At 42.5% G+C, this 24,969-nt stretch overlaps 1 protein-coding gene across 1 annotated transcript in view; it reads left to right on the forward strand.

Annotated features, from left to right (window-relative positions):
• The window catches only part of Atp10b (ATPase phospholipid transporting 10B (putative)), a 175,367-nt gene that overhangs the window by 102,543 nt on the left and 47,855 nt on the right, over nt 1-24,969 (forward strand). Inside the window, exons 5-10 of the mRNA XM_032911974.1 lie at nt 8,653-8,738; nt 12,954-13,060; nt 14,513-14,644; nt 18,381-18,508; nt 19,224-19,476; nt 20,227-20,465. Of these exons, the coding sequence (XP_032767865.1) occupies nt 8,653-8,738; nt 12,954-13,060; nt 14,513-14,644; nt 18,381-18,508; nt 19,224-19,476; nt 20,227-20,465 (945 nt within the window). The remainder of the gene's footprint in view (nt 1-8,652; nt 8,739-12,953; nt 13,061-14,512; nt 14,645-18,380; nt 18,509-19,223; nt 19,477-20,226; nt 20,466-24,969) is intronic.

The following is a 24,969-nucleotide window of genomic DNA, read 5'->3' on the forward strand; positions in this document are numbered from 1 at the left end:
AAAAATCCATTAGTTGCAGGATGGCTCAGGCGAGTAAATGCTGCACAGCCATCCCTGAGGACATAAATTCAATCTCCAGCACCCATGTTAATACACAAAGGTGACGTGAGCCTGTAATCCCAGCATCAGCAAGGTAGAGCTAGGAGGATTCCTCCCTCAGCGTGCGTCATCACCCAGTCTAACCCAGTCAACAAGCTCTAGGTTTAGTATAGGATTCTAGCAAAACTATACATATAAATACAAATGTATACACACACACACACACACACACACACACACGTGCACATGTGCACACATTAAAAAATATTTTGGTTACATATAACAAAATACTGACTAAAAATACCTTGCCCAAAATGAAAATTGTTGGAAAGATGTATGGTGAGTGAGCCTTAGGCCTTGTGGTACCAGGAAGTCAGAATCCATCGGGATAAGCCCCACATCTTGTGTTATTTCTTTTCATCTTTGACCCCTGCTCCCATTTAGCTCCCAGAGAGGAACAATCAGTCTTCTTGACACCTACGTCAGGAAAGCATCCCAGGGAAAAAGACTGATTGTCCCAGGTTGGGTACCACATACTGGTTCCTGGAAGCCCAGTTGCTTCCTCTGCCTGAAAGTCATAAGGAGGACTGATCTGTGGAGAGAGAGGTTTATGAGCAGCAAAACAATGGACATCCATCCTATTCATTATAGACCCAGACTGTAAAATCCTAAATTACCACACTGGGGAGGGTCTAGATGTCCTCTGCCTCTCTCCTGTAGCCCCCCTCCCATGCTAGACTTTCTTCCCCAAAACCTGCTTCCTGTCTTAGCTCCTCTGCCTTCTCAATATTGTGTATAGAGCACTCTTCTCTGGGCTTCTACAGATGTTGCTACTTCTCATTCTTCTTCGCTACTGTCTTCCAGTTAATCAATTCACTTTCTCATCCAATGCTATATATAGGATGTCTAACCATTACCAAATGCCTGGCTTGGATTTTCATTGCCATTATTTATTGACAGAGGTGACACATTATGATTGTATCTTCTGTGAACAGCTCAATATAGCTTCTCCAGTTGAAATTTATACCCTGCTTTTTACGACTCCTTTTGCCAAAAACATGGGGTTTTCCCATTGTTTTCTTGTGTTTTTCTTATCTGTAACAAGACAGTTTTATACAGAGAAGGTTTGTCTTTGCAGTGAATACTCCCTTAAGACATCACTGCCCTCTGATGGCACCCGTCCAGAGTTTATGCCTCATGTCACGTCAGATGAAGAACCTTCTCTGTGAAGTATGCAATAATATATTCCTGGAGTCAAAGAGAAAATATACACAGGGCAGGAGATAGACTGAGCCTATGTGTTCTAATCAGAAATTAATGACTGAATGACACAGTCCTTGGTAAACAACTCTACTTATAATTCCTTTTGGAAATGATCAGGGGACAAAATCATTCTTTTTCCAATATTTGGTTGGAATGTCAAACCCAGGCTTTATTAGCAAAATGTCACAGAAAGACCTTAAGATTTATTAGCCTTGAATAAAAAAACAGAATATCCATCTACTTGGTAAAAGGAAACCCAATCTGCAAAAACTCATTAGGGTCCCATTCTGATGGCCTTCCAGCCCAAGCCATGCTCTTGTATGCCAGTGAGTGTGACAGGAAGACTGTCCAGGTTCCTCAGTCTATATAGACTAGCCCCTCCTCCAGAGACAGAGGGAAGGGATTACTCATCACTCCCAGTGGTTATCTTGAAAAGGACAATCATCAACCAGGAACTAGAAAGGTTGTCAAGTGCCAATAAGTGTCAGTAGTTTCAGATAGGATTCTCAGAAATTAGGGCTGATCTCATTTGCATCCAGGAAGGAAGCAGACATTTAGCTCAGCAGATGAGGTGTGGCGAACATTTGCTTTCACAATTTAGATGCCCTATTAACACACTTTTTTTTTCTTTAAAAGAGTGGGTAAAGGGGAATTAAAAATTCCCCAATTCTATAGCATTCCTCCACACTTCTGTGTTCTACTAGCCTTGTAACCCTTTTTTTGGCGTGACTAGGCAAGGTGTCCCTGCTCATGCTTTGTTGGGCTAATCCAAGTCCAGGAATTTTTATGGTGGCCCCCTCACCTGAGCACCATGGAGAAATGGACTCAGCAGTAAGCAATCGTAGTGATAACTGATTCCATTCTTCTTTTTAACAGACCTCCTTGGCTCATAATAGAATCTGGATGAATACATGTGTTCTGTGTTAGAGGAAAGCCTGGCTGTTTCCTTTCCTTTGATGAACACAGAATGTCTTGAATGACAGAGGGGTTTCAAAACAAACTGAAACATGAATCTTGTAGTCAAAGAACATATAACTGTGTGTCACTGTTACCTTATAAGTATGGTTCTCGATTTTCCTAATCTTTTAACGCAGTTCCTCATGTTTTGGTAACCCCCAACCATAAAAATATTTGTGTTGCTACTTCATAACTGCAGTAGCATAAACACAGTTTTGCTACTGCTATGAATCATAAGGTAAATATCTGAAATGGAGGAATTTTGATATGAATGACCCCCTGATCATTCAACCCCCAAAGGGGTCACAACCCACAGGTTGAGAACCACTACTTTATAGCTTCAAGACCTTGTGTGACTCCAAAACATGCAGTAATGCTTTCAATGTTCATTAGCAAAGAAAACACAGATTTAGCGAAACTGCTGTGGAATTGGTGACCTTTTGTGGGAATTAGTCATTTACCAATCTTGAGTCTCTAAACAAAAGGGTGTTAGTATAGGAAGGGGTACGTATAGTAAAATCAGGAAGGCCACCCTGTGAGTGAGGTAAAATGAGGGGCAGAGAGAAAATAAACAGGATTATTAAACGTGTATCTAAAGTTGTCATGGAACAAATGTAAACACTTAAAATATAAATGATTTGGAACAAGAATAATTAAAAATAAAATTCTCACAAAATTTGAAAAGTACATCTATGTTAGAAGTCCTGGTTTTGCCCTACAGATCACATTGGAGGTCATTAAAGGGAGACCTAGGGACACTACCGTATACCAAGGAACAAACGCAAAAACACTCAGAGATTTGACAATTTAGCAAGACGTTATAAGTACATGTGAGTGATTAGATATTAAGTATTGTCTAAGTTTAAAAACACAGACTATTACAGTGTGTGGTGAAGAGATGGGGCCTTAGGAGATTAAAAACCTTGGGCTTACATCCAAAAATGCAAGTTTTGAAAGAATAGCAAATACAGAAAATTTGAAAATAAATCAACACTCAGTTTTCTCTCCAATAAAAATGGGACTAATTTGTTTTGAATACTTGGTCATTTAATCATTAAGATTAAAGATGATAAAGTAAACAAAGGGTGTCATTCTGTGAATTAGAATTTAAAACACCCAAAAGAAAGTATGCCATGTGGCCATGGAATTCGGTGGCCATTACAGTGACTTAGTGTTCTTTTCTTTACAAGTAACAGAATTCTGTGAGACTGGTTCTAGATAATCAAAAAAAAGGAATTGTTATATGAATGTGGTAGGAAAAGGAAGGGAAGGAAGAGCATATAGTAAGGTTCAGAGGTCAAAAAGAAAACTTGAGGGATTGAGCTTAGAAACCACAACTAGGAATCCAAGATGAATGAAGAATTGGGAGCAGTAGTAAGTTAACATAACAGTCTTGGGTGATTTTCCTTCCTGGAGTCATTGCACTCAGCTCACAGTCCCACAGCAGGACAGCATAAGAGGCAGGACACCTGGGCTTACATCAAGATGTGAGCAGCAGGATGAAGGCACTTCAGTAACTTGTTTTGCAAAGAATATGGAAAGGGAGATGAATAAACATGGAGCAGTGGTCCACTGGAATTTCAAAACCTAAAGCATGGACTTGTCAACCAGTTTTACTGAATGTCTCGATAATCCATTGTGAAAATAATTTAACAGAAAGTGAAGTTAGAAAAGTAAAACTGGACGAGCATGCAATGGGTTTCCTGTTCTAACCTTTTCTAGCTGTTAGAATGTGCTCCGGCCAGATTGCTTTAGTTTACACTTCCTGGTAGCCTTGACAGTGGCCAGTTTGCTGTATCTGAGACACAGATCAGCCAAGAGTAAGACGACACAACCTGGGTAGTTATGACACCCTGACTTTTGGCCCACTTTGTTTTGATTCCAAAGGTAGCACAGGGACACGCCTGAGCGAGACTGGGAACTGGGCGTTATTTCTTTGCTATCAGAGTTGTTTTGTGTCAATACCTACTTCTTCCTCTCTGAGTCTCTTCCCCTTCCCCCAAGATTCATATCCTGATATTCAATAAGTACTCAAAATCATGAATGAGAAAAGAAGGAGTGCATGAGGCCTCAACTTTGAAGACAGTTTTTGTGAGTGAGCTCTCCTAATTTGCATTCTGTTACTATAGTCAAGACATGACCAAAAGCAGTATGGGTTGAAAAGAGTTTATTCCCTCTTATAGCTTATTCATCATAAAGGGGAGTCAGGGCAAGAATTCAAGGCAGAAACTGAAACAGAGACCATGGAGGAGTGCTGTTTACTAGCTTACTCCTCCTGGCTTGCTAACTTTACTTCCTTATGCCCTAGGACCACCTACCCAGGGATGCCACTACCCACCATGGGTACTTCTGTATCCATCAAGAAAATGCCCCACAGATTTTTCTCACAGGCATATCTGATGGAGGTAATTCCTCAACTGAGGAGCCCTCTGCCCAGACAACTCTAGCTTATATAAAGTTGACACAAGGACTAATCAGCACAAAGGTCAAAGAATTCCCATAAAAGAAGTGGCCTTGTTCCTACAAACGGAAGCTAAGGTTATACCTGGGACTGCCCTGATTGTGTGGCATAGTCTTCACAATGGAGTCTATTACTGTGTCCTCATCCATCACCTTCCATGGACATCCCTTAAAACCCCTCTCCAGCACCAACGTCACAACGACCATGATGGCATACCAATTGAAACAAGGAACTCTAAGATTTGCCCTAAAAGGAAAATAACAGTCTTTAAAAAGCTGTATAGACCTAGGCATGTACATGTGAAATAGACACAGCACAGAGCATATTTTAAAAAAAAAAAAAAAAAAGCAGCTAGCTCCTCTAATTGGCTAAAGTGAAAGGATCTACCAGGAGTAAGTGAGCTTCACAGAAGAGATAGTTTTTTAAAATGATAAATCATTATCCCCACAAACTATTTTCTTACCATTTTATGTAACACAGGGATAGTAAATGGAACCTGGCAGCTGACAGTAACTCCAGCTCAAGGGACACAACACCCTTTTCTGCACCCTAAGGGCATCTACACTCACATGTACATACCACGTACACATACTTTAAACAATAATAAACATTTGCGAAAGCAGTGATCTTGTGTCTTCTGCATCCATTTTGGAGAGTGCGGGAAGGAATCAAGGAGGCAGGTAGCAAGAGAGGGCAAAAGCAGCCCTCCGCAAGATGAAGACAGAGGATTCCATGAGCAGTGCCTAGAAAGAAGGAACCAGAAAAAAGACACAGGAGAGGGTTTGCTCTGAGCAAGCACAGAGTAAGAGACTCAACCTTCACCATGGCCATTGCCAGAGCCCCACAGGGTGTAATTCAATGAGCAGTAGGGACTCAGAGCTGCTACGGGATTATTAGCTGCCACTGCTTTTAGAAACCCAGCAATGAATTGAGTGCCATGGGTCAGGACCAAAGCACATGGCTTAATCAAGAGCACAAAAGCAGCTGACAAATTACAACATGATTTGTCATCATCTCAGGACTCACTGTCCCTGAAAGAATCAATACCTGGAGGGACAAGAGCCATATTTTTAGTAACTCCTGGATGGGCCATTTATTTCAAGTGAGTAGAGAGTTTATTTATGTTGGCGCCCCCATGGGTGTAATGGACAGTATATTTACACAAAGGCAGAAAATGCTATCATTGCTTCTAATAAAATTGCCCCTTTGAAGAGCTGTAACTTACCACCCTGAGTGATAAATTTACTAGCTCAGATGCTCAGAACTCTACTCAGGAACTGTGCCCACTTCAGTCTTCAGCATTGCTGCCTTCTGTTTGGATAGAATGATATGCATTGCAGAATTCTTCCATACAGATTCTATCTACTAAGGCACCAACAAGGCAGGCAGGGCTGGTGATATTAGCTGCATTCTACAGTTGGAGAAACCAAGGCTCAAGTGTTAAATGCATTGGTGAGCACTAGAGCTGGAAAGCAATGTCTCATCATCTCTAGTTGATTTTACCCCTGTTTTACTATATCTGAAACAACTTCAAAGAGAGAGACTTTGTATAGTCAAAACAAATGATAAAAATATTCAATCTGAAAAGAATGTAAAGAAATAGGGTATATCTTTGCAATAGGCTTTTTTTTTTTCGGTGTTCATAAAAGCATTTAAATTAGCATTCAAAATGTTCAAGGCAGGCTGAGAAAGAGGGCACAGTAAGTAATGTGCTTCCTACGGGGACATGAGGACCTGGCTTGGAATCCCAGCACCTATGTAAAAAGTTGGGCATAGCAGTGTCTGTTTGTAATCTTGGTGCTAGGGAGAGTGGGCGAGGAAGAGCTAGAGCATGTGGGCCAGCTGGACTAGTCTAATCAGTGATTCAGTAAGATATGCGGTCTCAAAATAAAATAAATAAGGTATAGAGCATTAAGAAAGGCATGAGATATTGACTTCTAACCTACTCACATGCAGACATACATATACATCACATGCACACGTGTTGTTTGAAAGAGTATTCCAGATACAGGACCATGAACTCATTTTTGAAATGCAAAAATGTATATGAATATGCATACATGCATATGTATGTGGCTATTTCTAAGCCCTGGAAATGTATTATACATAAAGCATGTTGGCTGTGGCTGTCTGTAGTTAATGTGCCTGTCACCCCTTCTTTTACTGTTGTAGGTGTTGTTTGAAGACAATGTCTTGTTTCACCCCTTCTTTTACTGTTGTTTTCAGCTTGGCACTGACTCTTCTGCTTCAGTGTTCTGACAACGGAAATTACCACCATTACCATGAAAAGCCCTTCCTTACCCCCATATGTTTCTATGTCACCCAGTATGGTAGCCACTAGCCACATGTAGATACTCAAGCTTAGTTTAAATTCAATTACATTTGAAAAAATGCAATTGTCCAAATCAGCATACTTCACACACTCAGTGGCCACACTGATGGCTTCCATACTGGATGAAACAGACTTAGATTGTCCACCATTGGGCAGCTCTGGACTACACACAAACCCAGAGATGCCAGAGAAACATCAGTGCCACCATATTGCTTTCTGGTACTTTTTATTCTTTGACAGTGTCATACACTTACACCATGAATATTAATCATATCTACTCATGACTACCTCTCTCCAAGTCATCCTTCGTGTCTTCAACCCAATCTCCCTCCCAATTTCATATCTTTATTTACTGTTATTAATAAGCCCTGAATCCAATTAGTGCTGCCCACGTGTTCATGGCCTGCTCCATGGGAGGGATTCTAAGCTGTTATTGTAAACCTTCTCAAAGCCTATGACTGCGGAGATCATAGGCCTTAGATAGGAATCTACGGTTATTTTTGCTGACTGTCCATTCTAACAAACTGCAATCTATGACATGTTCTTGCACAGCTTGGGTCTCAAAAGCCAGACTATGGATAACAAAGAAATGAAGAAATGACAGAGACATGTATAGTAGAGCTGGGATCTCAGATGAGGAAGGATCAGCACCCTAGAAGCTCAGTGTGTTTATTATGCACAACTGATTAAGGCAGTGGATAAAATTAATTGCCTACAGTTAAACAAGTAGGTGGGGTTATTACAAACATATAAGCAATGAGATAGCATTATCGTATAGAGCTGAACAAGGAGGCAGATTTAGCTAATCTTGGTGTGAGGGATCTCTGTAGGGCACCAGTCTTTAAGCCATAAACACGGGAAGGAGACCTATGCGAAGATTTTCTCCATACACTGTCAATATTCACACTCACACCAGAGGAAGATTTTGCTGCTTCCCTGTGTCTAAGGCATTGATCTCTTATGTGACTATACCCATGTTAACAACACACATTCATTCAGAAATCATTTGCTCCTTACAATTCTAAGTATTTGTTTAAATTCATAGATTTATGCTGTTCTCAACTACAGTCAGGGAAGGTTCTTTTTACAGTGGGTGGTGGTCAAATGAAACTCATGAGGTCAAAGCAACAAAACCAGTAACTGCATAGCTGAATGGCTATGGGTGTGCTTTCGAAGCCATCCTCCCACGGGAAAGATCTTGAGCCTGGTATTGGAAACTTTGTCAAAAGCCTGGGACTATGGAGATCATAGGTCCTAGATAGGAATCTACAGTTATTTTAAGTGAATGTTCATGCTATCAAGGCTCAGGGAACATCATGGAAGAGGGAGGCAGCAAACCTGTATGAGCCTATGGGCGGGAAGAGAGCTGTGCAATGCTGACTCGTGCTGCATCCACCTACCTTTAGTCTACACCCAACTTTGTGTTCACATCATCTTTGAGGAGGTAACTGGAACCTGACATGCTTCAAGCATCACGGTGTGGCAAAACACAGTGACTGCATTTGTGATGTCCATAGTAGCAATTAGCTTTCTCTGGGAGCCTATGAAGACTAGCTCCCTTTGATGCAACGGCCTCACAAGGTCTTCTTCTCTTTCCCAGGAGGTGCAGTTCCAACCAGAGCACTTCCACAGTACCATCGTGTGTGAGAAGCCGAACAATCGTCTCAACAAGTTTAAAGGGTATATGTAAGTACCAGGTCCCCTGGGCTGCTAGCAAACATCTCCTCTGTATTTCCTTGAGGTGACCAGACAATTAAGGGTCCAGATCCTGAGGTTACAGATATTTGACTAGACTAGGGCTTATGTCCTAGTTCTCCCAACAATAAATGGGGTGAGCTGGATCAATTTATCTACCTATGTGTTCCTTGGTTGCTATCTTTGCAGTATAAAATGTATAAAACCTATTTAGCAGCACTTCTCGTCCCTAAAAACCAAATTGTGTAACATATGCAGAACTCAGGTTTGCAAAACTGGGCCAAAAAAAATGCCATTTAATCATAGATGTTTGTGTTCGAATTGTTATTCTTCAGCTTTGGTTAAGCCTCAGAATTTCACAATAATTCTGACCCACATTAAAAAGTTGATCTATGAGTAAATTCAGTAAGAGTCAAGAGCATGGCTATGAGCAAATGACTAGCCTTGTCTCAGAATACCATCTTATGTGGTCTTTACAGCCACCAAGGACATAGGGACTATGTTCTCCATGTTTCAGATGGGGAATCTTGTGCTCTCTAGACCTCTGAATTCTACCCAGCATTTCACAGCAGGTAGCAAACATCTCGAAAATGATGTGTTTTCAATAGCCCTGCTTCCCACAACAGGTTCACTGTATCCGGAACAGTGTTGCCCCCACGCCTCACCAATATGGTTCCAGTCTACTGGGATGCTTTCTTCCCAGACTCATGCTCAGCCCATGTGTGAACTCATGAGGATAAATGTAAGAGAGGGAAAAAAAGAATACAGAAGATGCATACAGTACCCTTGAAGCTATTTACCTTTCAAATACACAGTAAGGGTGGATGGAGATACTGAGAGAAATACGGGAGCTGGGGAAGAGTTCTTTGTATGCATCTGTCATGGGAAAAGCTACTCATTGTCTCTGGCAAACACAATGCCCATCATGCCTGAGATGCTGGATTTGGTTGCTCCAAGTGACCTGTGCCTTGAACCAATCTCCATATTATCCTAGAGATCAGCTTCATGCCTTGGTTTTCTCCATGACTCTTTCTCCATCGAACTCACGCTATTGCAGGTGTCCTGTCTCATTGTCATTGATTGCAGTCTCAGGCCTGCCTACCTGACCCAGACCTCAGCACTGCCTAGCACCACTCATCTGAAGGCTGCTGCTCCTAGAGAATTGTCTTCCCCCTACCTCTGGGTCTTGAAGAGAAACGTTAAAGTCTAACTAGCCACCCCATGGTCAACACAAAAATTATAAAAGTTTCGACCATCTTGGCCTCTATCCCCACCTATATCAGACAAGTAGACAACTTTTAGGCCCAGCACCCATAAATGAAATGTCTAAGAATTATGTATACCAGAAGCCTTTATGGATTTCCTTAAGTTAGGAATCCCTGGTTATTAGCTAGCCTTAGCTGGAAAATGAACTACTTCTTATGGTCTACTTGAAGATAATGAGCTTAAGATTTTAAATAAGCCATTTAGGCTGGGTGGGGTAGTTTAATAGAGTCTTTATCTACACAATCCTGAGTTCAGTCCCCATAACCATATAAATTGGAGATAGTGGCATGTACATGTAATTCCAGCACTTAGAAGTTGGAGGTAGAAGGATCAAAAGTACAATGTCATCCTCAACTATATAACAAATTCAAGGCCAGTCTTGGTGATATGACACCTTGTCTCCAAAGAATAATTGATTAAACAAATGAATTTCCATAGGACCACAGTTCTCAGTCTGTGAACTTAATCAGGAGTCTTTGGCAATGTCTGGAGGCAGTACTGGTTGTCATGCTGGAGAGCTATAGCACTGGTCTTTTGTAGAAAGAGGCCAGGGTGCCACCCAATACCCTACAATATAAGACAAATCCCACAAGAAGAAAATGGCCTGCCCAAGTGTTAATTCGAAGATATAGATGCTGCAAGTTGACCATGAACATCTCTGTTCACAAAAAGTCTCAATGGCAAAAGAGCCATGAGACAGCTAAACATTTTTCCCATCTATTAAAAAGTGGATACTGTGAGAGAGAAAAGATGACTATCCCTGTGCTACTACATCAGGCTGTCACAAACTACAAGCTGCAAACAGTCTGTCACCTGCAGTCCAGAATCCCAAGATGTCAGTATATTAGGTGTTTAGTCCTTGGCAAAATTCTCAGCCTCTATAAAGCTTTAGCTTTTATAAAATGACCCTGCTATCCTTCCTGAACCACACAAAATCATGTAAGTGAATAGAGTTTATAATCAGAATAAGGAATTGTTAGCATTTAAAAAGTTATTGAAGTTGAACACAGTGGCACATGCCTGTAATTTCAGTCGGTGTGAGGTTAAGGAAAGATGATCACAGCTCAAAGCCCGTTTGAGCTCTATAATAAAACTATATCAAAAAAGACTAGCTTTATCAATTATACATCTGACAGAGGATCAGTCAACCCTCCTCAGAGATGTTTCTTCTTGCAGTAGAAGTTAATTAACACAGAGACCTATAACTAGACGATGCAGAGAGAGAGACTGTGGAGAACTCAGGCTTAAATGAGATGTCTTTATCAAACCTCAAGGCTCAGGGATCTATGTGGAAGGAAGGGCAGAAAGATTTTAAGAGGCAGGGCTAGGGATAACTCAAAAGAAAAAGCATCTTCCGGATACAGTGAACCTGATCCACATATGGATTCATGGAAATGCTGACAGCATGCACAAGACCTACAACAAGTTCAAAAATCCCAACATGGAGAGGCGGAAGTGGACTCAAAAGTCCCACCCACAAACAGGAAGCTGTTTGTAATTGATACCCACTGGGAGTTTTCTTCAGCTGAGTGACACTGAGCTTATCAACTACACTTCAGGACAAGCCCTGTGCTCAGGAGTAGTTAGCCAAGACAAAATGGAGTCCATGTTTTTAGTGTTCTTTTTGTTCTGGTATTTTGTCTTTGTTATTGTTTTGACTTTTTTTTTTTTGCTTTTGTTTTGTTTTTGTTTCTTTGTCAGAGATAGAGAAAGTACATGAAGGTACGTGAAGAGGGTGCTGGAGAGGCTTTGGAAGCAGTTTGGGAAGGGAAAATAATTTAATCAAAATATACTGTATGAAAAAGACTTAACCCAACAAATAAAAAGACAATCATTTGATCAATCAATGGGCATATGCTGCCTATGAGTCCACCATGAAAGAGCAAGCTATTTTAGAATCAAAGACATAGTCTGTCACATATGAGAGCTATGAACTCGCCTCCATTTTTTTTTCTCTAAAGTGGATATGATGGCAGGTCCTGGCTTATAAACTGCCTTCTGCTTAACAGAGAGGAGTAGTCACCACTGCACATAGGAAAATGAAGTGTTGATAAATCACAGGGAGAAGGGATTCAGTGTAAAGATTGCTGCTCTCCTGGCCCCTCAGCGACTCTAGAACGTTACCTTTAAACCTGGTGAAATCCCAGGGGAAAGGAATCAGGTTAGAATGCCAGGCCAAAGGTCATAAATGGATGGAGTCACTGTGCCTCAGAGCTTCCTAACATGGAGTGGGAAGCCGAAATACTTCCTGAGGCTGGAGGAAGAAAGGTGCTTTGCTTCCTCTTTAAGAACCTGCCTCCTGTAGTTAGACAAAGGGTCAAAATGCCCTCCTAGGAGTCCTGTGTACTTTATGAGGGGCTGAGTAATGGAAGGAATATATATAACAAGAGAGACCCAGTGAGGGAGGGAGCTTAGATGGGCAAGAGCTGTAACCCACCCCCTCTTACTTTATTTTACTTCCTACTTCTGTGTCATGATATAAAAGGCAGGATGATCTGGCATCCTCTACAAACCAGGATGCTCAGCCAGTGTGGTTCCAGTCCCCAGCATTAGACTTGGTGGGGTGGGGTAGTGAACGCAGTCCAAGGGAGACACAGCACCAGCCCTCCATGGTACAGAAACTCATTCCCTGCATTGTATCCCTGCAACCAATTTGAGGATAGGAATTAAAATCTGGATTTTTTTTCTCAGCACAGTTCTGCCTTTAATGTGAATAAATTAGGAATTTCTTGAAAGGAAAAATTCTCTCTGATGACCAACCTCACCCAGCCTCCTGGAAACAATGGTGAGATTCACCTTGACAGAGTTGGGATTCCCAAGAGCAGCCGTAGTTCCTGAATGGGGGATATGGATTGCAGCATCTAGTTCCATTATACTGACCAGAAACCACATAAGGAGACTAGCAGAAAATGCGCTCTAATCTTCTCTCCTCACTCCCAGGGAGCATCCTGATGAGACCAGGACTGGCTTTGGCACTGAGAGCCTTCTGCTCCGAGGCTGCACCATCCGAAACACCGAGGTGGCAGCAGGCATTGTCATCTACGCAGGTCATTTTCTCTACATAGTTTCTTTTTCCCAACCTGTCTCCCCTCTCCAGCCTCTCCTCTAAATTCATCTTCAGACAATGGCAACTCACAGGAGTTCCCAGGGCTTTCCATTTCTCAGTTAAGCTCGCTGAGGCCGGGAGCCACAGGAGCTCACTTAGTCCACAGGAGGCATAATGAGATTCCAGCCAATGCCATGTATTCCACCAGACAGGGAGATGGACTCAGGTCATCACCCCAATGGTGACTTGGGGACCTAAGCATGGGCAGGTCTTCAGACTAACTCCACAAATGGATAGCTTCTCCTGTCATATCACAGTTTTCCTATATGTAGAAGAGGAAGAGCATTTGTATCTCCTTTATAGACTCCTGAGAATCAAATGCCCTATCCCATGCAAGTCACCTAGTGCTGTATCTAGTGAAGGGAAGGCTTGCTAAACTCCAGTTACTGGTGGGCTTTTCTTCAGTTATGATTATAATGCTGTCTTTATTCACTGTTTGGTTATTCACTGGACATGGAAACATTTTCATCACTCTACATTATTATACTACAATAACACTGTGATTCCAGTGTTTAGTTGTCCTTTCCCATTGGACAAGTTCCTTCTAACCTGATCCTCAGTTTCCCCAGCTAGAAAAGAAGTAACTAGGAAAACCGACAGTCTTCCAAGTCTGGCAATTTTTTCTTTGAGTAAGATGTTATGTGGACGTGTAGCTGGTGAACACCAGGTTGGCAGATTTTGGCTCTACCACTATTCTGCATGAAGCATCAGCACCTTAGACACAAAGAAACAAACAGGGAAACTACTAGCCCCAAGCTCCTGCATACGCATTTCTTCCCATCTAAATCTCTCTTCTCTAACTTTTCTTTCACTCTCTCCAAGAAGCTCCTGCTGATCACTCATCTAACTACCATCTTGTGTCTGCCTTAGCCCTTTGGTTATTGTTATTATTGATCTCAGGGGACATATTAATAGCTACACTGATCTTATTTGTTTGTGTCTCCACCAGACCAGGAGCCACCTGTTTATCATCATATACTACCACGAGCCTAAAAGAACAGAAAGATCATGCTCTATGCAAATTAGGAAAGGACCCCTTTCTCTAGACAGCATTGTCATAGTAACCACTCCAATGCACAGTACCTAAAAAAATAAGAGGTTCCTTTTAAAGTGATGTAATGTGCATCCCATGACATAGGGGGTCTGGTGCTGTCCACCACAGTGCCTGGCATGTAGGTGATGCTCGACAGCTGATCTTGCTGACTGACTACAAGTCCTGCTGACTGATTATGAGTCCTACTGACTGACTAAGTGAAGCCTGCTGACTATCTGAGGCCTCTGCTATCTGTTCTAAGCAGACTCCCTGAAGCAGAATAGGTGTAGCATAGCAAATGCTTTTATCAGAAACACCTGTACGAGCCAAGAAACTGATTTTCCCAATTTTCTCTCAAAGGTCATGAGACAAAAGCCATGCTAAACAATAGTGGCCCACGCTACAAACGCAGCAAAATTGAGCGGCGCATCAACACAGATATCTTCTTCTGCATCGGCCTCCTCTTCCTCATGTGCCTCATTGGAGCTGTAGGTATGGGATGTCCTGCGAAACACAACACAGACATCTGTTTCTTTGGGCAAGTCGCTACAATTCTGAGCTTTAATTTGCTGAAAGAAAAAACAAGTCCGTACTCCCTATTTTAGTGGGGGACTATGAAAATCCCCTGAAAGTGCATGTGTTCTTAAATGTTAGCAATACTGTCAATCACTGATGGGTTAAAAATATCCCCCAGAACCAAGTGTTCTCTGAGCATGGAAGGATAGTGAGATGACTGACTCACAGGATTGACCCTTGGAGAGCCCACAAACTGCCTAGGAGGCATCAAACATGAATGGACTCAAGAGCTCAGCCTACCCTTCTAAATAGGGGACCTAACCAGGTACCTTCACATTAGTTGCCTGCTGTTGCCCTGAGATTATCACAAACTGAGAGGTTCAAAACAACCAAAATTCTCTTTGCAGAATTCTGCCCTAAACATCAGAAGTCCAACTCTACTGGGTTAAGATCATGATTTCTGCAGATCTGATTCCTTCTGAAGAGAATTCAGTCCTGTCTTTGTGGGTTTCTAGAGGCTTTTTGTGTGTCTCTGTTCATTAGGATGGCATCATCTTCCAGTCTCTGCTCACATCTCCCCAGCCTTGTCTGTATTATCTCCCTTTATAAACAAATTTGTAATTACATCCTTGAACCCACCAGGAGAATCCAGGCTACCTGTCATTTCAAATTTCATGAGTTAATCACGTCACAAATTCCTTTTCAGCTCATAAAAGAGCCTCTTTCCAGGGCCCACCAGTTAGAATGTATCTTAGTAGGAATGCAGCGTTATTTTGCCTCCCATGGGCACTGTGGAAACACCGGTGAGAGTAGTCTTTCCTGGAGAGGCACCTGCTCTAACTGATTTGTAAATGGGGTAGATGTTTGTTACAGGAGATAAGTGGCAGACAAAGTTCAAGAGCACAATGAGGCAGGGAACTCTGGGGAGAGAAAGACTACTTAGCCACATGGGCAGCAGAGGAGGGCACAGATGTGGGAAGGAGAATGACTGTAGACAGACAGCAGTTGCCCATCTAGTGCATAAAAGCAAGACAAGGCTTCAGAAGGCACAGAGGGAATGAGCTAGAGCCATTTAAGTTGATCTTCAAAGTGGAGACAAAAAAGGGTCCTTCATGGAGCTCTTAACAGTCATCTTAAATCTATGGCTGTTTCACAGAATGCTCATGGAGACCCCACCATCAATCAGGAAGATCAAGAGGAAAGACTCATGAGCTCATACACACCTGATGTCCCTGACCTAAAAAAACAGAAAGGATGTTTGCTGCCAGCCTTCTTCTGAAATCATAACCATCACCATGTTTAAAAAGAAGCTGTCTAAAAGACAGAGACAGAGACAGAGACAGAGACAGACAGACAGACAGACAGAGAGAGAGAGAGAGAGAGAGAGAGAGAGAGAGAGAGAGAGAAGAGAGAGATCTAGCGTGTCAGTACAGTGAGGTGCTGGAGTTTGTCTCAAGGTGGCCATGAGTGTTTATTTAATGTATGTCCCATGTGAGTCTAACAGCTGTGCCTGAGTAGGTGGCACACAGCAGGAAAGGTAGCAGGAGACAAAGGAAACCATAACAGGGACATAACTCCTACCCACGCTCATACGGCCATAGGAACTATGTCTCCAGATTGAGTAGATTTTTCAGGCACAGTAGAACTGAAAGGACATTTGAAGTCACTATGTCTCCAGGAGAAAAAAAAAAGTTCATGATCACATGGCCATGCAGAGATAAAGTACAGACACCCAGAATCAGCTTTGTTGGATCTCCAAAATGATAAAGAGAGAATATCAATGGAGAAGGAAGGAAAATTCTCTATTGCAAATAGCATCTTTTATGAAACAGGACTCTTGGCTGCCTCATGAAAGCTTAGCGCATGAAGAGGAAAAAGTTCTCCCATGCAACTGACATTTCATGGTTCCTTACCAAGGGTTCCCCTTGTCTTTATAACAAGGTACGACTGCCTGCTTTTCCCATAATGCCCTCCTACACACACACACACACACACACACACACACACACACACACACACACACACACACACATGCCGAGGCTCTAAGACCCCTAAGGCCTCCTGTTTCACTTTCTAGCTACTCTGACTTCCTCTGCTTTCTCATCTTACTTCAGCAGCCCCTCCTCTGTGTATGCCTGTGCTCTATACTATCACCGTGAAATTATAGCATATCTGTAATTCCCCTGCTTCCCAAGTGACTATGAAGAATTTGGCCCAGCTTCAGCAGGGGGGTGTGGACAGCTGCTTTGGGCAGGATGACGTATTCTCTCTGTGAGCTCTACTCTACAATTCATGCCCTGAAGCCAAGAGCATTTGGTTTAGTAAAGATTTATTCCACATCACAGTCCATCATTAAGGGAAGTCAGGGCAGAAACCTGGAGGCAAGAATTGAAGCAGAAGTCATGGTGGAGTCTATTTACTGCCTTCTTCCTCATGGCTTGCTCAGCCTTATTTCTTATACCACCCAGGATTACCTGCCCATGGATAGTATCACCTCATTGAGCTGACACCTCCTACATCAATCATCAGTCAAGAAAATGAACCACAGATTTGTCCATAAATCAATCTAGTAGGGAAATTTTCTCAGTTGAGGTTTCCTCTTGTATTAAAGCTAACAGAAAACTTGCCAGCATAGAACTTTACACAATGGGTTATTCCAGTTTCACAATACCCCTATAGGATAGCTATTACTAATTACCATCCAAGGACATTCAAGTTCAGATAGATCTGTAGCAGGTGCTGAATGCAGCTCATCTTATATAATCGTGTGATAATGGGTGTTGTCAGTCCTTTAGCAAATAAGGAAACGAAGAGTTCAAAGGGCATAATATGTGAGTTCTGTGGACTCTCACAACATTCCATGTTCTGGGACACACACCCTCACGGACCTTCAGGGTCATGGTCCTTTGCTTAGTGGGAATTATTAAGATCAAAAACCAGGACTGATGCAATTAATGATTGTTGGATATAGGAGGAAAGATTGGGAAGAATTGGGTGGTGGAGTAGATGCCTGGATAAAGGGATGGGTAGATAGGAGAAGGAAAACGGGAGGGCAGATGCATCAAGATTGCCCAACCACACACTTCTTACAACATGACTGAAAACTATGTGTTACATTAAAATATAGGTAATCTTCATGCTAATCTTACCCAGTAAAAACAAAAATTAGTGGCCCTCACTCCATCAAGGGGCTAAGAGTAAAGAATGGATACAGGAAGGATCACTGTCAACTATAGAAAAAGAGGGAGAGGAGGAGACAGCATTGTGATATGTGGAATAAGAATGGGCTCTTCGGGGGGGCTCTCCCAAAAGCTACTGCCAAGTCATGGGATGTGTTCCTCTAGCTGGACTGCCTTGTCTTCCTCAGTGAGAGAGGATGTGCCTAGGCTCGCACACAGACTTGATGCACCAGAGTAAAGGGATGCCTAGAGCCCCCTACCTGCTCAGAAAAGAAGGGGAGGGAGGAGGATGGAAGGATTGTGGAAAGGGGTGAACAAGAGGGGGGCAGTGAGCAAAATGTAAAATGAATAAGTAGAAAAAATAAATAAAAATAAATTTTAAAATTGAAATAATAATAATAATAATAATAATTATAATAATAAAAGAATGGTCTCTTCAAGTACCCACCCATGTCCAGGGACAGGCCATAGGTACATGACAACTTAAGGACTAAGTAGAGATTGTGTCTCATTCCTAGTTTTGTTTCTTCCAGGCCACAGTCTCTGGAATGGTACCTTTAAAGAGCATCCTCCCTTCGATGTGCCAGATGCCGATGGGAACTTCCTTTCTCCTGCCCTTGGAGGCTTCTATATGTTCCTCACAATGATCATACTACTCCAGGTAGGAGCTCTCGAGTGTCTAACGCTTTAAAGAAAAGTAAGTGCTAGCCTCAGAAAGAAGTAACAAGGACAAGACGGGAAGATCGTTACCCCTTTCTGATGTACTATCAAGTATTCACATTAAAGGTGATGTCAGGACAGCCTCTCAGATAGCCGTAAGAGAAGATTGAAAGAGTGAAAAAGGTTTAAAGAGTGAGACTGCAACATGTTTGCATCCCTTTGCCAGACACGGAACAGGAAAAACACTAAAACCCACGACCAAAGGAAGATTAAATAGCACAGGGAGCTACCAAGGACTCTCCAGCCCTAAGAGTAGGAGACAGAAAAAAATCAGAAGTTAGAAGTCAATCTATCAGGCATTGGAACATAATCAGCGAAAGCCTGAAGACTCAAAATGGTGCTTGTGGCTCTCCATAGATCCATAGAGATCTGAGGCTCTCAGAGGTCTCTCAAAGGTAGTGCTAGAAGTCCTATACTCCATCATACTGTAGTGAGCAACCAATGACAAGTGCCTGCCTCATCCCAGCCACCATGTGCAGAAGAGGCGTGTCTCCTCTCCATATGCCCTGAGAGTTTTGAGAGATGCTAGAAGTCTCAGGAAAAGTCATGCTGTGGGCTGTCCTTACCTTTCTTTCAAATGCCTTTGCTAACCACTAGTGAGGCTCTGGGAGCAGGATTCAAGGTGGTTGACATAGTGTGAATCCATCTCCCCTCAGGTGTTGATCCCGATCTCCTTGTATGTGTCCATTGAGCTGGTAAAGCTTGGGCAAGTGTTCCTCCTTCACAACGACCTTGACCTATATGATGAAGAAACTGATTTGTCCATTCAATGTCGAGCCCTAAACATTACAGAGGACCTGGGCCAGATCCAGTACATCTTCTCTGACAAGACAGGAACCCTGACAGAAAACAAGATGGTGTTCCGGCGTTGTACCATTGTGGGCAATGAATATTGTCACCAAGAAAATGGTATGAGGGTCCATAAGTGAACAGGGGGACAAGGACACTATCCTGATCCCATCTCCCCAACACACACTCACACAGAGGTTCTTGTAGCATTTTGGCAAGTTACTTTACCCTTCCACATCAAGGATGAGCTATGATTGAATGTATTCCAATTGTTTATCAGTCATGAAGCCAGGCTGAGAAATTTCTTCTGTGACATTACCTGGTATGTTAGAACAGATCTAGATGTAGACACAGGGCCAAATTTGGCATATTTAGAAAATGTTGTTCTTTTTAACAGATGTCTTAGATTTCACCAAGTCAGTGTTTTGTTTTAGAATGTGAACCAGTCTGAACTGTTACATGCCTGAAGGTAACCTATAGAACTGAGTTAGTACACACACACACACACACACACACACACACGCACACCATGAAGAGAGAGTAGAAGATATTATAGATATCTCTACCCCCTTTGCTATGGTGATCATTCACCATTTACATCGGACCTTCTTATTTCTTTTTAATAATATAACAAAAATAATATACTGCTACAGGCACCCAGCTTGCTAATCACTGTCACATATTAGGTTACTAAATCTTCAAAATGAGCCTAAGTTGGAGTCGAAGAGCAAGGTCACATAATTTTCTCCATTCTCAACAGCTCAGATACAGTTTTCCGTAGAACTTTCCTGTACTCTACCCCAACCCCTGAAGTCTAGCATCCCCCAAACACAACTCAACCAGAATGTAACAAAGATTCCTTTTTCACAGCCAAGCGACTGGAGATGCCAAAGGAGCTGGACTCAGATGGTGAGGAGTGGACCCAATACCAATGTCTGTCCTTCCCACCTAGATGGACCCAGGGCCCAGCAACAATGAGAAGCCAAGGAGGTACCCAGCCTCTGAGGAGATGCCATAGTGCCCGGGTTCCTATCCAGAGCCACTCCCGACAAAGATCCGTGGGGCGCTGGGAAACCTCGCAACCTCCTGTGGCCTTCAGTAGCTCAATAGTAAGTACCTGACTGTGTTCACTGAATCACAAATTATGTCAGGAAAATACCAGAAGCTTCTAGGATATAGAAGAGCCTCTATAAACCCTGATCAGTCCAGGGTCAAGAGCATAGCTTAGTTGGAAGAATGATCTCCTAGCATGAGTGAGACCTGGGTTCCACCCCGGCACCTCATGAACCAAGTGCACACCTATAATCCCAGCACTTGCTGCTTAGTCAGTTTGAGGCCAGACTGGACTACATGAAACCCTGTACTTCATTTAAAAAAAAACATTTAAAGTGTGAAGACCTCTCAATGTGGCCCCTCTCAGTTCCATGTGGTGTTCACATAGTGTTCTGTCAGCATACATTTGTTATTTCCAAATGTTATATATTTCAAATGTCCTGCATTTGAAAATTTGGAGGTCCTTTTGCCTTAAGTATTAGTTTCTCCACTTCTGGAAATGGAACTAGGAACATCCCCTATACTAGTCCAGGGTTGCTTCGTGGCAATAATTAGGTTGAGTTAAGGCGTGCGTCCCACATAGACTGGCACGCTCCTCAGTGCCCAGAACCCCTCCCTTCTCCATTTTTCAGTGCCAGGGCTGGGAGCTGGCAGCCTCCTCATTATGCACGCTTTTCCAATTATAGAGCTAAAAGAAAGAATAAATATTTGTTATGTCTGTACTTCCATAAACTAGCAAGACAAAAGGTTTAAGTCTTTTAAGCTTTGTGTACTTGAAGAAAGGTGAGAGAAAATATTTTAGCGGCAATCAAAGAGGAATTTTAAAAAGCTGGGAAATGAATATCTATATTCAAAGTGTCTAGTTGCTTCCTTCCCTTAGATTAGTCCCAAGGTTCTGACGGGAAAACTCAACTTTGTTCTGACTTTTGTCTTTTCATTTCTGATCCCTTCAAAGTTACTGCTGGGCATCCAGTAGCAAATGAAGGCTCTGAATTCAGTCCCGCAAATTGCACAGCAGTCGCTGGAGGTCAAGGCCCGAGCTGGGGCCTTCTGACTCCTGTTCCACTCCTTGCTCTGAACATTTTCAAAAACAGAACTCAACAAATCCTAGAAAATGCCACAGTGTGGACGTGGAGAGAAGGCTAAGCAGTCAAGCATTCTTGCTGCTTGTGCTGAGACCCAGAGTTCTGTTCCCAGCACCCCCTTCTTTAATTCTACGCCTCTGAATGAAATGCTCTTCTAAATTTTTAGATGATATTTTTTCAGTTACTTAAATGAAGTCTCATTGGACCTAGTCTATATGTCTTTGGCACCTCACAGTTTTAGGTATGGCAGTCATCTTATGTGTCTAATAATGAATGTCCCCAACCCCAAGGACACGAGGTGGGAGATTTGGAAGCATTCTGACAGCAGTGATAAAAAAAAAAAAAAAAACCTCTTCTAGTCAATTTGATGGAGGGCCCTTAACTGATGGCAATGGGTGAGATGTTCTGACCCCAAACTGTCTCCAGAACGTAGACTATGCTCAGGGTTCTGTACTGACTCGCAGTTTCAGAAGCAAGTTCTACATTCATTCCAGAGCAATAAGGAAAATGGATAATGAATTATGACTCACTGCCTATGGCATGGATAGATAGAGACAGTGGTGTGTTCTCTTTATGTATGGCCAAGAACCTGGTATTAGTAAAACATCATCTTTGGGTTTGTTCAGGAAGAGGCTGGACTATAAATCAGAAAATGTAGGTTTATAGCTATGCTGTTAGCTTGTTAATACATAATATGATTAATCTATTTTTATCCCTTTTTTAATCACCTGAAAACACATAAAATTCTTACTAGGATGTTCCTGATATCAAATAAGACAATGTTTGTGCTGACCAAAAAAATTCTGTCCAGTTACAAATCAAGTCCATCTGGGTCCCCAGCCTCAGGTCAAGCCTCAACTCTATTGTGAATAAGGGAACTTGACACTCAGCAAATAGAGTGAGCTAGAAACATAGCCACCCCTTCATTAAATTATGGGCAATTCTGATTCATCACATTTCTAAGAAGATAGACATTAGTATACATTTGAAGTGGCCTTTGTAAAGAAGAGGTCTTATTCGATGTCATGTGTAAAAATGTATGTTGTTATGAAATATTGCTCTTACTCCCCTGAGATTCTGATACATGTTGTCTATGGATATGAACATTATAATTTCCATTTCTAGTGATTCTAGCGACAGGCAAGACTGAGGTTCTCTTCAGACCATTGGCATTCCGACTAAAACTGTACTCACATGGCTCAGATAAGCACGTGAAACCTTGGCTGAGAGGGGAGACTTGTGCTGTCTCCAAAGATGCTCACAGGAGTGATGGCTCTGTGGTTAAGAGTACTTACTGCCCTTGTAGAGGACCCATGTTCAGTTCCCAATATCCATATGATGACTTGCAACCCTCTGTGACTCTGCTCAATGCCCTCTGGCCTCTGTGGGCAGGACACAAACATGGTATAGAGAGATACATGCAGGCAAAGCACTTATACACCTAAAGTACTGGCTCTGATTCTCTGCTGGCTGCTGTCAGGTTCTAAATGAGGACAGTGCAGACTTGGTGTCAGCCCCAGGCAGTTCTCCAGAGCTCTGCCTCCATCTACTTGTGGCAGGCTTACCTAGCTTGCACCCTCCCCACCTGTCTTGGTGCTTTCTTCCACCTGCCCATTCAGCATCCAGCCTGGCATAAGCACCTCTCCAGACCACCCCATCTCTACCTTCCCTTTGGAACTGAGTCAGAGCTTGCCTCAGAAACTCCCAGGATACCAGGAGTTGTCAGCAGTCTACAGGCTTCTCAAGAGACCAGCTATTGGTCTCCCTGGCCCTTGAATCCAAACCAAAAATAAAACAAGAATCGACAGTAGCAAGCAACAAACGAAGGGGTTTGCTTTTTCTCTTTAGCTACTAAAGAAAACAAAGAAGCATCCGTAATGATCTCCTATTCAGCTGCTATAAACCTGTGGTTTTAAGGTGGGTAATATACTTATGAAATTGGCACATCCCCAGCCAATGTTCAACAGTACTGGCAGATGGAAAGTAAAATGCCTTTCGCCCTAGTCTGCAAGCAGCCAAGATTCAAGCAGAGCCCTTGATTCCAAGAACCACTTGTACAACATTTCACACACACACACACACACACACACACACACACACACACACACACACACACACAAATCATCAACCCAGAGAACATCATCTCAACCATGGGGTGGAGCTGTACTGGGCCCCTTCAGTCTCCTCCAGCACTACCCTCTATGAACATGTCCCCTACCCTGACATCTCTAGAAGGAAATCAGTAGACACTATTAGAAGAAGTGCCTAGCATCTTTCCTAGCAATTCCTCTGTGCAACACTCCCAGACTCCTGCAGATTGGCAGGGCAGCCAGCATATGCCTGCTGGCCCTGTGAAGTTAGGTAAGCGTCCTGATTAAATCAGGTAGGCACATATATCTTTGTGCAAGTAATGTGACTACACAGGGCAGGACTGTCCTTATTCTCCAGGGACCCAAATGGAAGGGCAAAAACTATCAGAAAATACCTTGTTGGGTAGCCACAGTGAATTTTCCTCATACCTACCTATACTTAACCATCTTGTGTGTGATCTGGGTGAATGTTTATGTTTTCCTGGTTTTTCATCCAAACCAAATATCATCAAGACCGCAACCTTAGTACAAAAAAAAAAGTCACTATCTTGAAAAATAATTCAATCTTCAGTTTCCCCAGCAACCAGAAAGTCCTAGTTCCATGCTATTAATACCAACGTACAGCTAGGAACAGAAAGGGGATCAAAGGCCACATGGCACTGTATTCCATCCCCCTCCACCACAGACAAACGTCTTCACAGTGGCCTATACAGCCTTTCCAGAGGAGCCTTCCTACACAGAAGCCTCTATGGAGCATAGCCATCTACACCTACACACATACACACACACACACACACACACACACACACACACACACACACACAGAGGCACACACACATGCACACATATATAAATAGATTATGATGCTTTGAACAGAGAACTTTTGGACTTTGTCTTTTCTCTGTTTTCATGTGTGTCTATGCGTACATATGCAGGTTAAAATGTGCAGGTACACATGGATGTCTACATGAATGTGCACACCTATGTTTTATATGTTCATGCACATGCACGTATGGAAACCAAAGATCACATCATCCTTAACTACTCTACTACCTTATTCATATTGTAAGGTCTGTCAATCAAATGCTGAGCTTGCTGATAGGACTACTCTAGCCAAGCAATTTGCTATGGGATTTCCTGTCTGTCTGCTGAAGCTGGAATTACAGGTGGTCTGCCAAGTTCATAAGTGCAAGGAGTCTGAACTCCGGTCTTCACCCTTCAGAGCAAGCACTTTAACCACCGAGCCATTTCCCCAGCCCCAACTTTGCTATTAAAAAAAAAAAAAAAAAAAACACAAGTCCTAGAAAATGCTTCCTATGTTAGCCACACTATGAATTCAGTAGAAAGCAACCACTGCTTTCTTTTTTAGTGGCTATTGGAACTTA

The sequence above is a fragment of the Rattus rattus genome, chromosome 9 (assembly GCF_011064425.1).
Source record: "Rattus rattus isolate New Zealand chromosome 9, Rrattus_CSIRO_v1, whole genome shotgun sequence".
NCBI lineage: Eukaryota > Metazoa > Chordata > Mammalia > Rodentia > Muridae > Rattus > Rattus rattus.